Raw genomic sequence first — 21145 nt, forward strand, 5'->3', positions numbered from 1 at the left:
TGACTCTTTTAGTTTTAGGACTTACAAACAACCGTTATGTGAACAAAACTATAATACTCTCTTTAGCAACTTTGTTGCGAGAGTATAAAAATTATTTCGCAAATGCGAAAAGTACAACCAATAAGACTGGATATTCTGAGCTGAGATACCACGATGCTCCAAATTTCTTTGCTCGAAACATCAATATATCTATCGATATTGAGATGAGCAAGACAGTTCAATCTGCCTTCGCTAAAATGAATACCCGCTATTGAAATTTATTTAATAATGCATACAAATATTTAAATATTTTTTAATCTAGCATATGTAAATATTATAATAATTCTGATACTAAAATTATATATACTTAAAGTTCGAGTTTAGTGAAATATATAAATTTTTTGGGGTAAATCAAATTATTCATTACATTTACCGCTAGAACTTTTTCTTGACCACTTAAAAACCATAGCATTTATTCTGTACAAATTCGGAGTTATTTGAACTCCCAAAACCGTCCTTTGTGCCTGCTGCAAAAAGTATTATGGATATAATTCTGATGGCACCTATTCATACAAGCTTTTCACCCTGTCTTGTAAGATGCAAGTTGAGTATTCGTTTCAGTTTCACTACTTTTTTACAATTCAAATAAACTGTTTCAAGAAAAAATCGTATATCGTTAAGATTATCAGAACGAATTCTACAGTTTCTTAAAACTATTTTGATAGTTTGGGTCGCTTTTGTATTGCAAATTAATTTGCTCAGAAGAATATTTTTGTATTTCGTTTTTTGGTTAATTTGCATTAATTGGTGAAAAGAACAAGCTCTTGTCATTAAATACAAGTTGTAATTTAAAGTATGAGCATAGTAAAGTATTAAGCCAGTATTTATTTATAGGTGTAGCTAAAACTATTCTGATGTCTTTAGAACAAGTTTTCATTTTCAAAGCCACGCATAAATAATGATACGCATTGTGTAAACAAATTTGGAACAATGCTGAATGATAAATTACCGAACTGAAATCATGGTCTGTCGGCTGGCAGAAATCACATGCGTACAACTTTTGGTAGAAAAGGGTAAATCTCAAAAATCCGCATAAAGCCTCCGGGGGTCAATTTGGTAATGAAAAGAAAAAAGTCGGAATTTTTTCAAGAACTCTTAAAATTCTACAGAAAGCAAAAGTTATTACCGTTTGTATCTTGATATGTTCATATGTACACAGCTTATGTATATGGCGAAGTAATCCGTAAATGAAGCGAAGTAATCAAAGCCGCAGGTAATGTTTGATTCGCTTTTCATTTCATTCGAGAGATGTCGTTGACCGCTGACATAAGACTCTAATGCTTTTGATTTTAAGTATTAAAAGGACTCACTAACTTTTATTGTTACGTAATTGTTGTATTTAGACCATACTTATTTACATAATCGCCAGTTGCGTATTTAACTAGAATATCACGTTTACACCAAGTGACAACCATTTAAGACAAGGTAGGCGAGTGACGTTAACCCACTGATCAGCTGACGTTTGATATGTAGATTGACAACGTTTTTGCAAGTCTCCTGGTACTTACATCGTACATACATGCATCAGGCACGTTGTGCTGTCAACCGACGTCTTACCGGCTGCTGTGGCGACGAAGAGGTGACAACGCTGCTTTATTATGTATACGTTAATATTTACCTACATGTCTATGTCTGTCCCAAGTTTGGTTTTTTTTTTTTTTGAAATTTAATTAACATTATTAAGAATAAAAACAACAATAGCTAGATATATATAAAACGGTTGCCATTGCAGATGGTGGCAGTACCAGTTTCTAGTCAACATATTCAGTTAAAATCTTGTGGTTGAGTTGAATTTGAATTTGGCCACAAACTAGTTTACTCGCCACCTTCTTGCGCCTGCGGTGCCCGCCGCTCTTAGCCCGCAAAAGCTTACCGATTATATTATTGTATTTTATGACTTATATTTGTCGAAATTAGCATTTTGCTTGCAGAAAAGCAAAAAAAGTTAGGAGCAGCTAGAAGGCTGGCGATAAAAAGTGAGAATAAGAGAATGATTACTAAACATTATTCAAGGTCGGCGGCTTCGGACAGGCTGGTCGACTGTACTACACGACTATTCGATTGCTTTTAGCACAGATAAAGGCCGTGACTCTGGCTAGAACGGCTACAACTTTGGTAAACCACTCAAGATTTTTTAATTTAAATTTTTTAAACACAAATATTCATATTTTGTATATTTTGGTGTGACTGGAAGATATTCTACCATTAAATCTGCCATTTCCATCTATATTCGTGTTATATAGTATATTTATATACATGTGTTTGCATAAAATTAACGCTTTTTAAAAATAGACTTGAACTAAAAGTACAAGTTTGGGAGAATTTCGTTAATACGAGTATGTTCTAACGATTGCCATATTTGCATACTGGTAGGATTTCTTCTTCTGGCGCTTTCATTCGCTCGCTTTGTGCGTCTTTACCTTTACTTCATTAATTCCTAGTTTAATTCTAATAATGTTTAATTGGCATGTGTTTCAATTTGTATATTGGTTTATCATATCGAACGTAAGAGACAAAATGCGAACAATTGCTGAAATTTAGCCATCTTTTTTACTGGGTAATAGCAAAAGATAAAAGAGTGAATGAGGGTACGCAACAAAGTAATGAAATTAATATGGGTATGTAAATCTGCGCGATTAAAATATGTGTCTGACATAAATTTTCCGAAGTGTTGGATAATTTCTAACACAACCGCAAAATCATAGTAACAAGTAGAGAAGGGCTAAACTCATGGGTTACCAAACAATTCATATGCATTCAATGACAACTTTGCAGGATGAAAGGTGGGGAAATACCTTCAGATGCACATGGTTTGTAAGGCATTTGGGTCTAGAGCTAGTTTTTAACACATTTTATCCACTTTAAGTACAAAGATACACTGTTATTAGAATTCGCTCCCACAATTACATTGACATAATTCCCATAGACGATTTTTGAAGCATAAAATCAACTGAAATTTCGAAAACTTTTGTATTAGGTAAATATTTTAGAGCTAATTTTTGACACAAGAGTATGTTATGTCTAACAAAACAACGTCCCGACGGAAGAGTAGGACGATATGACGAAAGATGCCTTTTATGACCGGGTGGAGCGCGCTTATAACGACTGATTGGCGATTTTAACGCCAACGGTGGTCAAAGAAGGCTACTTTGATACAAAAGTCTCGAGATTCAGTCTCAGAATCTCTTCAAATGGGCTGATCGACTTTGCTGGGGCCCGAAATATGTTTGTTTGTAGTACTAGAATCCGGCACAAGAAAATTTATCAGGTTGCTTGGTTTACTCATCATCGACAGGTGCGAAACAAGATCGATCATGTTTTGAAAGATTTATGACAGCCTTCTTAATATCACATATAATGTTTTATAGAGAGTGGTGTGCTAAAGACTTAATAACAAGGTTAAAAAACTGATTGGACCTTATCAGTGAGGCTTTGGACCTGGAAAATCTACTATCGACCAGATTTTCCAAATCTTGGAAAAGACCTGTGAAAGGAGGATCCACGCACGCCACGTCTTCGTCGATTTTAAAACCGCCTTCGACAGCGCGAAGAGGAATTGCATCTATACGGCTATATCTGGTCTTGATACCCCCGCAAAGCTAATATTGCTGTGTACACTGACGTTGAGCGAATTTTTTGACAAGGAGACTCCCTATCGTGTGACATCTTTGATTTATTCCTTTTGGTTCCAAACAGCTTCTATATCAATTTGACAAACCTCTAATGCATTGATTACAGCTGACATAAAAGTTAATGTAGGACGTCCTACATTTGTATTGAAAACCCAATGTTAAGTGTAGGATGGGCAGATGAAATAGAATAAATTTTATTTTCAATAATTTCAATTTCTACTCAACATAAATCCTCTTAAGCAATAAATGCTTGAATGTAATCCAAACACATGTCCAATCGGCTGACAAATGCATTCCTTAGAAAAGGAAAGCGGCCAAGAATAAATGTCGGCCAACACAGATATACTAACTATATGTACATATGTATGTATTTCCGTCCAGAGTTGGCATGTTCGCTGGTGGAACCACAGTACTGTAAAATAATTTATTATGTGCACGAAAGTGCGTCTGTATCTATTTTCGGAATAGTGCATTTTGATTAATGGAATTGGAAGTAAAACTTGCAGTGCTCCCGACTTTACAAATACGTACATACTTGTGCACATGCATATTAACTTATTGAAATTTCAGCATTTCGTCGCGGCTGAAATGTCAGCTTCACGCGTGGTTGTAATTCGAACACAACAAAAAGTGTCGCATGACTGCGTGTGGCAAGGACAAGGCGAGCGAAAAAATATATCTCTCGAAATAAAAATAAATGCAATCATAAGTGTTTTATGACCGGCACATTATTTATCACGCGCATCGCGTAATTGTCACAAATTGTGCGAAATATTTTGCAATCCCGAAAATTTATGGAAAGTCTCCAGAACATTTCAGTTGAAAGTGCAGTGAATCAGTGGGCAACGGATGAACGGCAGACGTAATGGTATAGAAGTTGGGAACAATAAATAAATACATTAATTTATCGAAAGCGCTCCTACGTTGCTAGTCTTCAACTCCATGCAAATTTATGACGATAATGCATGTGTGCAGGCTTGTGTGTCACATTCAAGTGAACCATTAATAAAAAGTAACACAGCATAGTTCGATGCTTTGACATTAGCGGCGAATAAGTAAAAGTATATGGGATAATTGCCAATCGAACATCCTACACATAAAAATGTGTCAATAAATTGTAAGAAAAAACCTTAAAGCTGTTGCTTCCCGACATAAGAGTGTTCTCTTTTACATAGCTAGACGTAAGAAGTAATGAAGAACATTATATAAATTATATATAAAAATAGAAGAATAAGTAGACCGATTACTTACTCATTTTTAACCCATTGTTAACATCAATTCCGATTATTTTAGTCACAGTTGCCATCTATCAGATATTATTTGTAATAATTTTTGCATCAATAGTGGGAAGCGGTAGTGGACTCTAATTATTACGATTTGGCATATTTCTAGGTGAAGGTTTCGTAATAGATTATATTAAATTTTCTTTGCAAGCATCAGTGTATAAGAGTAGTAGTTGCATACTATTATCTACACCATAAAGATAAGACAAACATTTAATTAGATTCCTTTGACAGGACCTATTGTTTAAAGTGAGACAAAATAATCGTTATGATATGTACTTAACCGACAACCACGCCTATTTCCCATACAACAAAAATTTAAATTCTATCTGATTTTTCCACTCGATGTACAATCCAGAAGAAATTGATATAACTTTGTACAAATAACACCCTTTGAGTGTACCATCTTCTAAATCCAATCTGTCTAAATCCAACAAAAACTCTTGAAGCCTTTGCATACCGAATGTACAATGTATGGACCCTAATACCATGTGCCAAATTTATAATTGAAATTTACAGAGAATCCCTTCTTGATAGTAGTAGAATAAGTGAGTCGAATTGGCTCAATAATTCCCTGAACCCCCACATACTTAATACAAAGATTTTTGAAAATCTAATTTCTTAATACTAAGTATCGCAAAATTTGGTTATTAACTAGAAGTGAAGTAAACACTTGATAAACGTCGCCACAATCAATCAAGAAAAATAACTTGTAGTGAGAGGAATTTAAATCTTTCAATTTCCCTTTTCTCCCTCGAAACAATTTATTCTTTTTTCTTTAGGCGTCCTTTGACTTTGGCAGCATGTGCTGCTAATGAGTGTATAGGAATTCTTGGCCGTTGCCACGAAACCGTTGCTTATGAATTATGTATACTATACAGAATTAGTATTGAAATGCTTCGTGGGTACAGTAGCTTATAAATGGCACGAGGGTGCCACACTCCCTTGTGTGGGTAAAACGTACGTATGTACATATAAAGGGAACGACGGATGTGCTGTGTGATATTCTATCTTACCATATACATATTATATAATATGTAGTTATCAATTTAAAGTTTAATTTAATTTTATTACTTCTTTCCACTTGTATTTTCGTAAAATCGATAACACGGATGTAGAACCGGTCAAAATATTTGTGAAATCTGAAATTTGTACTTAACATTCATATTCACAGTAAAAGCAGCCACGATGTTATCGAAATAGGTTTATAGTTTTTTTGCAGATCTGTTACGAAAAATTACTTTATATCTGTCCACATGGGCACTAAGCACTTTAAGTATAAGGATCAGGAAAAAACTATCTCCCAAGAGATTTTCTTATCAAAATCAGAACTCTATGTTACTGAGCCCCATTTTGTGTTTACTGAAAAGAAAATTCAGTGATAAATGTACGATTTTTTTTAATCATTTATTTTTAGTAGATCATCAATCTCTAATAGAGATCTATTTTGTTACTGTTAGTTTAATATGAAATGTAATTTATGTTTGTGTATTCAACTTTTTTCCGTATTCTAGTATGTAAAATACCAAAATAAACCTGACTATCGATTTTTGTAGTTATCTTTTAGACATGGTGGGCGTTATGCATCATTGATTCATTTGCTGTACTCAAAATTTTGTTCCACAAAATTCGCTTTACGCTATTTCATAAGGGGTCGTGTTGAACCGCTTCTGTTTTTTGTAAATTTTTTTACCCCGTTTATTGAATGCTCGATTGATAGACTAATTTAATTTCAATGCTGAGTCGCAAGTTAAATAATCGCGCCAGTTGAATGAGAGTACGTTTTATCGCTAGATGAGGTTCGACCGAAAGTATCCCTCTTGATATCATTGAAATTGGCAAGCGACTACTTAAATTGTTGTTTCCTCAATAAGAATTTTTTTGGGTTTTATAATGTCAATAATTTTATAAATTAATGAAAACATTTAAAACGAAATCATTACAAGTCTTATAGAACCACCCTCACGGTTCATAAATTGGAAAATTGGGGGGAAAAAAAAAACAAATTTACTTATTGTAGACATGTTTTGTATTGCGTGTTTTTTATTCACAATGAAATTGTTAACTCGTTGGTCAGTATAATATTTATTTGCTTAACGGTGAAGCATGGCGATGGAAATGTTATGATTTGAGACCCTGTGGCTGCATCTAGAGTAGTGTTTGTGAAGGCCAAAATGGATCGTTATCAATATAAGAATATATTATATAAGAATCGCGGAACACATTATTCAAGAATGGCTGCTTTACTATGCTCCACGACAATTAAATAGTTCACTGCAGAGCCTTATTTTAGTGCTTAGTTATAGGTTTTCCTTTAATGACGTTTTGTGGGCGTGGCAGTAGTGCAATTACGCCCATCAACGAACTCGTAATTTTGTTTGCCAAGGAACATGTGTACCAAGTCTCATCAAAGATATCTCAATTTTTACTCAAGTTACAGGTTGCACTTATGGACAGATATTCATACAGTCACCCGAATTTCAAATTTTCACGTCATCCTTGTCMTTTATACATAATACAATGCAGCTTCCTTCTGACATTTCTTCCGTAAAATTTTGTGTTTCTGACGTTTTTGTTAGTCAGTTAACGCACTTTTAGTGATTTTCAACATAACCTTTGTATGGGAGGTGGTGAAAATTACGTCCAAATATGCCCCTCCCTAATGCGATCCTTTGTGCCAAATTTCACTTTAATATCTTTATTTATGGCTTAGTTGTGGGCGTGGGAGTGGGCCGATTTTTCGCATCTTCGAACGTAACGTTCTTATGGAGACTGGAAATACGTGTACCAAGTTTCATCATGATATCTTAATTTTTACTCAAGTTACAGCTTGCACGGACGGACGGACGAACAGACAGACATCCGGATTTCAACTCTACTCGTCACCCTGATCACTTTGGTATATATAACTAAAATATATCTGACTCTTTTAGTTATAGGACTTACAAACAACCGTTATGGGAACAAAACTATAATACTCTCTTTAGCAACTTTGTTGCGAGAGTATAAAAATAACAAACACATGCGAGAAATGTAGCACATGAAAATTTTCATTAGCTCCGCTCTGCTACCGCTCCCAATTTTTTGCTCTCGCTACAGCTATAGTTTTTTACCTAACAAAACTCGGAGCTGAGTAGAGCACATTCTTTTACATTGTTATGCTATGGATATGCTGTGGCCCCCGCAAAGTGAGAGCGGTAGCGATAGCATAGAAATAATTCTAGAAATTTTGCTGTTACGGAGTAGTAAATGAAAATCCTGTATATAAATAACTCTATTGTAGGTGCTACCTACAATCGTTTCGTGAACAATACTGTAGCAACCTATTGCAAGAGTTGATGGAATTTCCGGTGATGACGGATTTTAATGTTCCCACATGTTGATCGTCATTTATGTCCTCACGACCACTTTGAACAGATTGAAACAACTCGTGCACTTTGCTACGGGATGGGCAATCATCTCCATAAACTTGTTTGACCAATTGAAACGTTTCGGTAGAAGTTTTACCAATTGTAAAACAAAATTTACTGTTGGCTCTTTGTTCGAAGCTCATTTTCGCACCGATAACATAAACATACTGACACTTAAAACGCAATAACTTCATTTCCAATCAATGAAATGTCATGATTCCACTGAACAATCGATAAAGATAGCATATGTAAACGCACCAGTCGACATATACATGGCGCCACCAGGTGGCGCTACATTCAAAAGTCCTGTTTTCTTTGGAATGCTTCTTGTACATATACATATGGTATACGGTCAACAGGAAGTTTGAAACGCTTTTAATAGGTATATAGGAGATAGGTGTTGTATTGACTCTGTTTTATTAATTTTTGACATTACAACATAATATAACAGAAACAGATTCTCTCTGAACTTTATTAAGGTACCTCATAGAACAACATCAACAATACAAGTATTGGTTGTATGGGTTTAATGAGCACGCTACTTTTGAAAAAAATTTCATACCATAAATGGCTCTCATTATTACGATTCGTGGCATATAATGTAGCGTATAATATACGACAGTTTCTGATCTTAATTTTTGGCTTATGACGTTTTGTAAACGCGACAGTGGTCTACGAACTCATCCCTCATTTTATGCATGAAAACGTGTACACTTTTTCTTACAATATCTCAATTTTTATTCAAGTTACAACCTGCACGGATGGATGCACAGACCCATTGTCCTCCGGATTTCAACGCCGTCTGTTATGATGATCATTTATAAATATACATATATGTATATATATAACTTCATATCTATGATATCTCGATTAGTTTTAGGTGATACGCGCAACCGTTAGGTGAACAAAATTGTTATACTCTGTGGCAACATATTGCAACAATATAATAAAGAACAACATCTTCTTTAATTGTATAAAATCACACATATTTATTTAAATTTTAATTAAAAGAACTTATCCTTACATAAGATAGTTAAGAGTATTTCCTTATTCACTTAACACTACTAGAGCATGGCGGGTACTCCAGCCATGCTGCGGTTTGCTTTGGTTTAGAACTGCACAGCACATCTCCTATTATTTCATTTACGGTTATCGTGCTTCGTTTTTACTGCAGCCGGATATCCTCTTGGAACGTTGTTTGATCGCCACTCTGGATTATATAGTTGGCTGCGCTGAAGCCGTTCTCCAGCATCTCACAAAGTGCCGTTATATAAGTCTGCGCCATTTGTAACGTCTCATATTTGGACAGTTTTTGATCAATCGTAGGAGCGGGCACTACTTCTCGCAGGCGGTCGAAGGCCTCATTCAAACCATTCATGCGTTTGCGTTCCCGTGCATTTGCTGCTTGGCGCCGCCGCTTAAGCACAGTAGGGCTAGGAGGTTGCAAAGCGGTATCTGGTCTTTTTGTCAGTGATTCTTTGCGGAAATGACCGCCAGAACGTCTGCTGGATTTAGCAATTTTAGTTGTAACAGGTGAACCAGACACACTGGGTGTGGTGCTGATAGATGCTGTTTCATTACAGGAACCTATACTGGTATTAAAATCATACTGCTGCTGGAGCTGTGCCGAGTTATAGGTGTAGCTTTGATAGAGTTCGGATTCGGAGATGTGTTGTAATGGGCTACCTTGTGTATAGCTTACAGCTGAAGACCAGTCGCGCAACATTTCGCAATTTTCTTTGTAACCACTCACATCGATTTGCGTGTAGCTGGGACTACTTATGCAGCGTTGCGACCCATCCTCCTCAGAAGACGCGTAAGATAAATCACTAAAATTGGCTGCAAATGTGTCAAACAAATGCGATTGTTGACTTTGTTGCCGTAAGATCTTTTGCTGTAACTCTAAAGAGCTAGCGTTCAAGTTCATATTCTTTTGATCCTCACTTCACTGTATTTCAACACGGACTGTTTGTTCGTCTAAGCTACTTTCGCCATTGAAGTGTTCAAATATACTCCGTCATCGAAAATATTTAAAAGGCCAACTGTTCATCTGCGCGCGTTCTAGCTGCCATTTGATGGTCTGCAAACAAAATTTTGACCAACTGGCACGCGAGAGACACGAGCGCGTGCGGCAGACATCCCTCATTGAGTCGGCGTTGACCATATGGACGCAGTCAGCTAGCCGCAATATGAGAAAACAAAGCAAAGAAAAAACTTAAATAAAATATTACATTGAAAAAGTGCGATAGGAGGAACGTAAAACAGTTAATTTAAGGATCATCACAATTAACATATCAGTAGCGGCAGGATCAGTGCCACACTTCTTAGTGCCCATAGTGGCTATTACTTCAACGGGAATTAAGGGTTGGCTTTCGTCCAAGTCACCTTTATTTAACCTGCGCTTGGCCATCCTGTCTTTACGCTGCTTCTTCCCTAAATTGAGGCTATCATGGAATGCGATCGTATAATTTGTGACGTTCACGGTTAGGGGCTCTCTATAACCGCTCCACCGCAAATAATAAAAATATAAACAACATCAGCTATCCACAAATATTAAGAGAAGAATAAATGGTAGCTCGTGTCATCGTTGACTCTTTGGCCATATGTTCCACTCAACGCACTTACAGGCTCTCCAGTGCGCGCTAAAATTGCCGTTATCTTCACCCCAATGCCTATGCTCTTCCTACATTCAATGTACATTCGGTTACCCTTAAGTATTACTCCCTGGGCTGTTGTTAACGTATGTTAGTGTTGAGTGTAATGATTATTATATTTTTGTTATAGTATAGTTGGAGTTGCTACTGGCTTTACTATTTTTATACCATGAACAGGTTTGCAACGAAGTTTGTAACACTCAGAAGGAAGAGTCGGCTTACCATGGTATAGAGCTGCTATACAAACTGAACGATCGGGATCTAGTGCTGGTATGGAAAACTTTTGCGTTTGACGTGGTATCTTCACGAAATTTGATACAGATTATTTTCTAAGGCAACAATGTAATATCCGAAGAAATTTTTCAGATCGGCTGCCATACAAACTGAATGATCGGAATCAAATGCTTGCATGGGAAACTTCTTCATTTGACGATATATCTCCACGAAATTTTGCATGGATTACTGCTTAAGGTAATAATAGAATATCCCATAAATTCTTCAGATCGGATTACTATAGCATATAGCTTCCATTCAAACTGTGAAGGGTATATTAGCTTCGATGCAGGCAAATTTAAATTTTTTTCTTGTTGTTTTTGTCTTTATTAATGTTTATTTCATTATCTCTTGCGTTACCTAGCCGTGTTTTAATATTCTATTTGTAGCCTTAGTTGAAAAGTTTGAAAGTTGTGCGGAAATAAGCCAACGAACTTGACATTGAAAGCCTTTCATTTTCACCTTATTCACTTGGTATTTATCATGGCAAAGCATTAACCGATTCTTCGATAGCTTTCGATAGTCTTTCTGGTATTTAAGCCAAAATTTCATTCAGAAAGACTGAATTGTAAAACATAAATAAATTGGCAAAAAAAGTGCGTGAAACCCAAATTTTTAGAAAATGTTGGCATCAATAATTTCACAGAAAATATCCACAACTGTAAAATAGTCAACTTCTGGGTCCATTTTGTAAATTTGCTAGTCTTGCCAACATAATCCCTCAAGAAATTATATCTTTTACAGTCATACTTGCAATTCCTGCTTATAGATATGTCAACACTACTTTTTTGCATTCTTCCATTTTTCGTACGAATTCCTTACTTGCCTTCAAATATAATATTTATAATCATTTGCCTGACAAACCTGAATTACTTAATGAAATAAAATAATATAAATATATTATTAGGACAAATAATAAATAAATAATTCACAAAATCGCTCATTCCAAAATTAGTATTTCATGTTTATTTTAGAAAATATAATTTTCTTAAGAGTAATAAAATTACTGGCTGCTTTAATAAGAAATGTGAAGATTCCTTTAATAAGATTATTTGAATATAATATGTTTCTCTTAGAAAATATCTTATGCAGTACGTTTATGTATAGAGTGACAGGCGGGCAGTATAACCTAATCAATGCTGATAAAATATCATTTGAATACATTAAAACAAAAAACTAAAAAAAAAAAACACCATAAACTTGTGATTAAATTCCCCCGGGTAAATGATATTTCAAAACAAGTAAGGAAGGGCTAAGTTCGGGTGTCGCCAAACATTTACACTCGCATCAAATACCGTCTTTGTGTAAAGTTTTATTCCGCTATCATCATTGGTTCCTAATGGATATATTATACAGAGAAGGCATCAGATGGAATTCAAAATAGTGTGATATTGGAAGAAATGGTAGTTGTGAACCGATTTAACCCATATTTCGTACGTGTCATCAGGGTGTTAAGAAAATATTATATACCGTATTTCATTGAAATCGGTCGAGTAGTTCCTGAGATATGGTTTTTGGTCCATAAGTGGGCGATGTTTAAAAAAAGCTTGGGTGCATCTTCCTTCTGCCATTTCTGCGTAAAATTTAGTGTTTCTGATGTTTTTTGTTAGTCGGTTAACGCACTTTTAGTGATTTTCAAAATAACCTTTGTATGGGAAGTGGGCGTGGTTATTGTCCGATTTTTTCTATTTTTGAATTTCATTGAAATCGGTCGAGTAGTTCCTGAGATATGGTTTTTGGTCCATAAGTGGGCGACGCCACGCCCATTTTCAATTTTTAAAGAAAGCCTGGATGCAGCTTCTTTCTGATATCTCTTCCGTAAAATTTAGCGTTTCTGACGTTTTTTGTTAGTCGGTTAACGCACTTTTAGTGATTTTCAACATAACATTTGTATTGGAGGTGGGCGTGGTTATTATCCGATTTCTTCCGTTTTTGAACTGTATATGGAAATGCCGGAATGAAACAACGCTGTAGAGTTTGGTTGACATAGCTATAGTAGTTTCCGAGATATGTACAAAAAACTTAGTAGGGGCGGGCCCACGCCCACTTTTCCAAAAAAATTACGTCCAAATATGCCCCTCCCCAATGCGATCCTTTCTGCCAAATTTCACTTWAATATCTTTATTTATGGCTTAGTTATGACACTTTATAGGTTTTCGGTTTTCGCCATTTTGTGGGCGTGGCAGTGGGCCGATTTTGCCCATCTTCGAACTTAACCTTCTTATGAAGCCAAGAAATACGTGTACCAAGTTATCATGATATCTCAATTTTTACTCAAGTTACAGCTTGCACGGACGGACGGACAGACAGACATCCGGATTTCAACCCTACTCGTCACCCTGAACACTTTGGTATATATAACCCTATATCTAACTCTTTTAGTTTTAGGACTTACAAACAACTGTAATGTGAACAAAACTATAATACTCTCTACTAAAAATCTCTACTAAAAATATGCTTTGATAAGTTGCTAGAGCTGTCCTTAATTACTATGCCCAGAGCGGTACATGGATAAAAATATCGAACAAAGAATTTGTCTTAAATTTTATATTGCTAACCAAATTTCGTTCGTTCTTGACGATATTCGACCTCTTCAATTGATGAAAATATTAAGAAAGTGAAGGACATGAATTCTTTTCAAAAAGAGTACGATTGTGACCGAATTTAAAGCCAAAAAAACGCAATGAATACCATCGAAAAACTACCGTATTTACCATAGTTGACAACGTGGGATTTTTTTTTACACCTCAAACTGAAATTGCCAACTCGTGGAAGCCGTTTTCAGCCGATCGAAGAGATAAAACAAAATTCGCTGAAGGAGTTAAAGGCTCACCCAAAAGTGGTTATGAAAAGTATTTCGGAAAAATCGTTGGCATTACATCTGGTGAAGATCACTTCGAAGGCGGCAAAATAAATGATGAGGAATTAAATATTTTGCATTTTTTTACAATTTCCGGTACTTTTTTGTCACAAAGAATATGTAGTTAGTGGTACATACATATCTAGGTATATTCTCATAAATTCAATTTATTTTAACACTATTACTAATCGAGATAGATATGCTCTAGTATAGACTAAGTAGTTTATAAAAATAGTATTCGTTTAATTAACAGATGTCGAATTTATCAAAATCTGTGGTTCATGACATTTTGACGGAGCACTTGAACATGCGCAAGGTATACGCGAAGATGGTCCCAAAAGGGCTCACTGACGAGCAGAAAATTTGAACGTAACGTAATGACAGGTGATGAGTCATGGATGTTTGAGTATGATCCCAAGGCAAAGAAGCAATCTTCCCAGGCTATTCCGAAGAATGCCTTCCGTGACGTCTTCCATACTTGAAAACATCCCTGCCGCTGACAGCGCTGCATTGACGCAGAAGGAGCCTATTTTGAAACTTTTTAAAGAATTGTAACGATTGGTTCAATATTTTTTTTTAACTACTACTACTACTACTTTCCGGACAAACCCTGTAAGAGTATAATAAAGAGTTAAGAGGTGTTCCGTTATTTGTTCGCTATTTCACATAGCGTAACATTTGGCTGTTCAACTTTTTTCGTCCTTTGTGCAAAGTGTACGCTTTGGTTCACTTTTTAGCTTCAGCCCAGATGCAACCTTAACTAGGCTTTCGTGCTTTGCACACCAGATGCCCAACATAGTGTTTGTTGCTGTCTTTCATTGTTTCTGTGAACTTATCCTTAGCACTTCATTCATTAAATATCCCGTATTAACCGCTCGGCTCTCAGTCGCGTAAAAATGAAACAAGTTAATGGCGCAGTGTGTTTAACAGGACTATGCCAATGTGCATTTATGTAGATCCTTGCAATGGCCGTTACACTATTCTTATATATGTATAGAAAAATATGTAGGTACATTTATAGATTTGTAGATATACTTGTACTACAGAGCATATACATATATACATAACTTCGAGTGCGGCTTTATATCATTTTTTTTTAAGTTGTTCCTACCTCTTGTCCTTTTACTTCTTTCCTTCTTTCCATTTGTAATCTCCAAATTGTTTATATGCTTATGTTTCATTTATAGTGCTTTCTTTTCTCGATGAAAATGTTGTTTTATTATATGATAACATAGTACAAATTTTCCATACCCCATACATAATAAGATTACGTAATAAATATATCGGGATACAATTTTGCAGTAATACATCCTTTAAAGTATGCCATCTTTTCACCGAAAATTGTCCAAATCCAACCAAATCTGTTCAAGCCTCTAGGTACGGAATATGTGGGCCCCAGTATCTACAGGTGTCGTTGACTGGAAATATCGGTCAATGCATGATATACACAATTGAAATTCAGAGAGAATCTTGTCCTGACAATAGTAATTTTATGTATCAAAAATATGTTGAATCGGGTCAATACTTCCTTGAGCCCGCATATATATCGACCAATATTTCAATATTTCATTTATCTCAATGAAAATTACAAAACATAGTTTACACATAACAGTGTATTTGCGCCTAAAATAGATACAATTGGGTGAAAACTTGACCGAACCCCATATAACTATTACCAGGATTTTCGAACATCCGGCTGAATTTACTCCATATGATTGGTGATTGTATGTGAGGTACCTTAAGAAACCCAGTAAACATTTTTTAGTATGTGGCATGATAATACAACTCCATATACTCCATAAAATGATTATGGTCTTTATACTCTCGCAACAAAGTTGCTAAAGAGAGTATTATAGTTTTGTTCACATAACGGTTGCTGTCTCTTATACACATCTAGATGTGTATAAGAGACAGCTATTATAGTTATGTCAACCAAACTCTACAGCGTTGTTTCCTTCAGGCATTTTCATATACAGCTCAAAAATGGAAGAAATCGGATAATAACCACCTCCCATACAAAGGTTATGTTGAAAATTACTAAAAGTGTGTTAACCGACTAACGAAAAACGTCAAAAACACTAAATTTTACGGAAGAAATGGCAGAAGGAAGCTGCAACCAGGTTTTTTTTTTTAAATTGAAAATGAGCGTGGCGACGCCCACTTATGGACCAAAAACCATATCTCAGGAACTACTCCACCGATTTCAATGAAAAACGGTATATAATATTTTCTTAACACCCTGATGACATGTACGAAATATGGGTGAAATCGGTTCACAACCACGCCTTCTTCCAATATAACGCTATTTTGAATTCCATCTGATGCCTTCTCTGTATAATATATACATTAGGAACCAATGATGATAGCGGAATAAAACTTTACACAAATACGGTATTTGAGCTGAGGTATCCCTTGTGGAAAAATTGTCGTGATCGGACTATAACTTTTCAATACAATTAAAATAAATGAAAATACAATTCAATACTCAAAGTACACAAATTGATCTAATGTAATTAATTTACAGCAAAATAAAAAAATATGTAAATGACAGATAATGAAATCTCGATTATCACTTTATCATGCGAGAGTATAAAATGTTCGGTGACACCCGAACTTAGCCCTTCCTTACTTGATTTTAAGCTATTTTCTGGGCATAGTCCGCGTGTTTCTATTGTCTCACTTTTCTAGCTATTCGTAGCCCGTATGAATGGGATAGAGCAAAAATGTATTTACCGTTAGTTTTATTGGGTTTTTTAGATAGCTTTGATAGATACAGTGGCAAATTGCAAACTTCTATTTTTTTTCACTTTGGCCGATTCCATAGGCCACTGTGAATCGGGCCAATAATTCGCCGTAGTAGCACTTGTGGAGTTTTTGCTCTTATCCAGAAAACCGTGGCCTATTTCCACTCCTTTGCCTCTGGTGTGTACACGTGGTTATATGAGCCTTTTTGGGGTATCGCTAGCTTCTGTCTTTTTTTTAAGTAAGGGTGTGGAACATTAATTAACAAATGTATCTCTTAGTATGCTATAATTATCTCATTGGGATAAATGAATGTGAGATCAGCGGCGTCGCTACAAAACCGTTCGAAAATAAATGATGTTCAATTTACTACTAAAGTTAATTTCATTAATTGTTCTTAAACTGAAACAGTTGCAAATAAATTTGCAACGAATATGACTGACCAAATTACCCATAACTATAAACTCGCCAAAGTGCCAAATCCCAAGCTGAGACCAAAGTGTAAATTCAGTGTATCTAAACGATGAATAAACCAAACGTGTTAGCTACACGTGAGCATCATTACCGTAAGAATAATACACATATCGACAATGAAGTGGAGACGTAGGACACATACTTTTGTAGGTAGGTAGGACATGTTTGGAACGGATCAACCGGAACTATTTGCTTTGAAGTGCTTCGTAGTCGAACTGCTTCTGTTAGATTGAAACACTCATACAGTCGACACTTGTTTACTTTTGAACCCATTCGAATAAATCCATGATTGATTATCTGTCATGCTGGCACAGATATGTTTCGAAGCAACTTTATCGTAGTTTTATAACTTTTCTCTGAGGCAATTGACACGAGCCTGTTTTAAGCGATCTAGAATAAAATGTTAATGCAATATTGAATATATGTATGCTAGTCTCATTAATGCATATAGTTATCTCAATCCCTCGATAGGGCACATGACGATCTTGCAATATCAGTTTGCGCACAGCATCAATAATTTCAGGAGCAAAAACCGATTTTCAACAATCTTCACGAAATTCGTCTTGGGGTGATCTACGACCTCGATTGGATTAACCATACCATTCATAAACACTGGTCCTGGATGAAGTTCGATTGCTAGGTTATTCCACGTCAAAACTGTTAAAAAACAATGGCACGAAAATGTTCGCGACTTAATTCAATTTTTCCGCCGAGACGAATATTTTAAGTAACTGTAAACAACACAAATATGTCAAAACATTCTGAATATGTATAACAACAAATTTGTCAAACCTTCCGATCCTAGTGTTGCCAAATCCCGAAATATAAAATGGAACCTACATATATATACATATAACGGTGATGATGAGACATGCTGAAATCGGAGCCACTGCCACGCCTTTCCGCGAAAGCCTTCAAAATGCCATAACTAAGCACTAAATTAATGTATTTAAACGTAATTTGACTGCGATCAGGACAGGAGATCGCAGTAGCATGAGGCACCAGTGTGGTAAAAGTTTTGAAAAAGTGGGAGTGGTCGCACAACCAATAGGTTTAAGGTACATATTTCCCAAACCAATCATGCTAAAATAACAAAATTTACTAACAATGAATGCTATGAGACAGTACCAACAGTGTGAAAATAAATATACGGAGGCTGCTATATATATTTCTGGCCTAGGCAACACTAAGTGTTGCCAGGTGCAATCTGACATTTCACATAACATCACTCAGAAGGTTTTACAGGGAATTGAAAAATTCATCTCGGCCAAAAAATGGAATTAACTCGTGAACATTTTCGTGCGATCATTTTCACAACTTTCGACGTGGATTATCACGACAGGAGTGCATCGATGAACTAAAATCTTTGTATATCTATGAAGCACCATCCTATAGCACTGTGAAAAACTGGTACAACGAATTCAATCGTGACCGACGCTCGCTCAAAGACGAATTCCGTGAAGGTCGTCCAAAAACAGCCGTTGTGCCAGAAAACATCGATGCCGTACGTGAACTGATAATGCAAGACCGTCATGTAACATACCTTCAGATAGAGGCATGCCTATGCATTTCTCCCACCAGCATACATTCGATATTGCATGAACATCTGGCCGTAAAAAAGGTTTGCTCTCGTTGGATCCCGCACAATTTGACAATCGCTCAAAAAAAGGCTCGTGTGCATTGGTGTAAAGAAATGCTGAAAAAATACGATCGCGGTGCTTCAAAAGAGGTTTATAAGATCGTCACAGGTGACGAATCATGGATCTATGCGTATGAGCTCGAAACAAAACAGCAATCGACCGTGTGGGTCTTCTAAGACGAGCCAAATCCAACGAAAGTTGTTCGTGGAAGAAGCACTTCGAAGCAAATGGTCGCCTATTTCTTCGGCAAAACTTCTCATGTGGCGACTGTTCCGCTTGAGTAACGTAGGACGGTCAATTCTGAGTGGTACACCACCATTCGTTTGCCTGAAATCTTGGGAGAAAAAACGAACAAGAGAAGACGAATCATTGTGCATCATGACAATGCGATAATGCGAGTGCACCATCAAGAAAATAATGCGTGGTCAACGGTTTTCGTCGCCAGAAGATGCTGTTGAAGCATTCAAAAAGATGTTTTGGAGGTGTCTCAATCGGAGTGGAAAAAGTGCTCGAAAATTAGTTTGAGCGCATGCAAAAGTGTATAAATCTTGTTGGAGAATATTTTGAAAAACAATAAACCATTTTTGTTGATAAATATTCCTATTTTCATTCTTAGGCCAGAAATATATATAGCAGCCCTTGTATTTGTATCGTACCTACATATTTTATTGGTCATCTGAATTTTTGAGTTCTTTTCATAACTATAAGATGTAATGTTTTTGACTTTGTTTAGTTTAAAATTTTTATTTACTTATTCAACAGTGGTAAAAATTAATATTTTATTGAAATTTGGCAGGGTAACTATTTTAGTGGCCGTGTGCGTAGAAGCTTAATACTAAACACTTCATTTTTTTTTGCCTTCTTTACGGTTTGCTAAAATTTATTGCATATGTGTTGCATATTGTGTTTTTGTTTCTAAGCTTAATAATTAGAGAATTAAGATGATGAACAAGAAATCAACAGCAGGCATACATTCTCAGAAAGCCACTTTCATACATAAAACAAAGCTTAGACAAAACCTTTAACACCCAAAAGCAGTCCAAGACAAAGCGCCTTGACACTGACTCAATTAATCAATTCGACTGGATAGTAATTAATCAATTGCGCCATTCACTGGCAGCTACCATAAATGACTTTCGTAATGAGAGTGTTCTGTTAAGGCGGGATTTGGCCTGAGATGGCGTCGTCATTCTGCGATACCGGAAAGTATTTTAATCAATGAAATATTATCGATCTACTTTACCAATTTAGGGACAATTCTGTAATAAGATACATACTTGCTGTTTAATTTGTACTACGTCTTTGATTCTCAAATATAAAGCGATTGTTAGCTACAATTTCTCATGCTGCGCTTCAAAGAGAGACTTCTTGCCATGGTAGGCGAAGGCGAATGGAAGGAATGCTGGGGAATTAATGTGTGCTTAGGTTGACAGTCGGGTTTTAGCTTGATCCGCTTGCCTTTTGGCTTTTATGTCAACGCTGATTTGCACTCTTGACGTCAATTGGTTATTAAAATATTGTTAACTTTGCTTTGTTTCTTTAAAAGCTGGTAAACCAAAGCCATCGCCTTAACTATTGTCAGGGTTGTTGTTGGTTTTTTATTTATTAAGAACTGTCTTGACGCAATTTAGTATTAAGCTAAATATTTGTTTTATGTAGATATTCAAATATCGGTTATTGAATGCTGCGAAGATCAAATATGTATAAATATATTTGGTTGAAATAAATTATAAACGGTTTAAAAAATAAGCAAATACTATTAATAGGTTTCTGTATCTATAAGACTATAATATTATTAGTGTTTATTTAATGAAGTGAATAGTTTTAGAAACATCTGCCAAAGTTTTGTAAATTCATTCCTATGCCTCAATTTATGTATTTTGATCAGGGAGTATTAAGTTTGCCAAGATGTTTTAACACATAGAAAGAAAGGATGTTTGTATTTACGCGGAATAGTCCCTCAGTTTTTGAGATATTGATCTGAAATTTCACGTTGTTTTCTAGTTCATCATCGGAACTATCGATATCGGCCCAGTGTAGCATATCTTCTTCTTCTTAATTGGCGTAGACACCGCTTACGCGATTATAGCCGAGTTAACAACAGCGCGCCAGTCGTTTCTTCTTTTCGCTACGAGGCG

General features: G+C 35.8%; 2 protein-coding genes across 2 annotated transcripts in view; both read right to left on the reverse strand.

Moving 5' to 3' along the window:
- LOC108969580 overlaps positions 1–21145 on the reverse strand; it is a 209880-nt gene that overhangs the window by 77274 nt on the left and 111461 nt on the right. The window lies entirely within an intron of this gene.
- Positions 9394–10340, reverse strand: LOC108969582 (basic helix-loop-helix transcription factor amos). The gene has a single exon (XM_018934379.1). It carries the CDS (start codon positions 10289–10291, stop codon positions 9530–9532), a length of 762 nt encoding a protein of 253 aa, XP_018789924.1. The 5' UTR covers positions 10292–10340; the 3' UTR covers positions 9394–9529.

This window comes from Bactrocera latifrons, unplaced genomic scaffold (assembly GCF_001853355.1).
Source record: "Bactrocera latifrons isolate USDA-ARS-PBARC rearing strain unplaced genomic scaffold, ASM185335v1 scaffold_259, whole genome shotgun sequence".
Taxonomy (NCBI): domain Eukaryota; kingdom Metazoa; phylum Arthropoda; class Insecta; order Diptera; family Tephritidae; genus Bactrocera; species Bactrocera latifrons.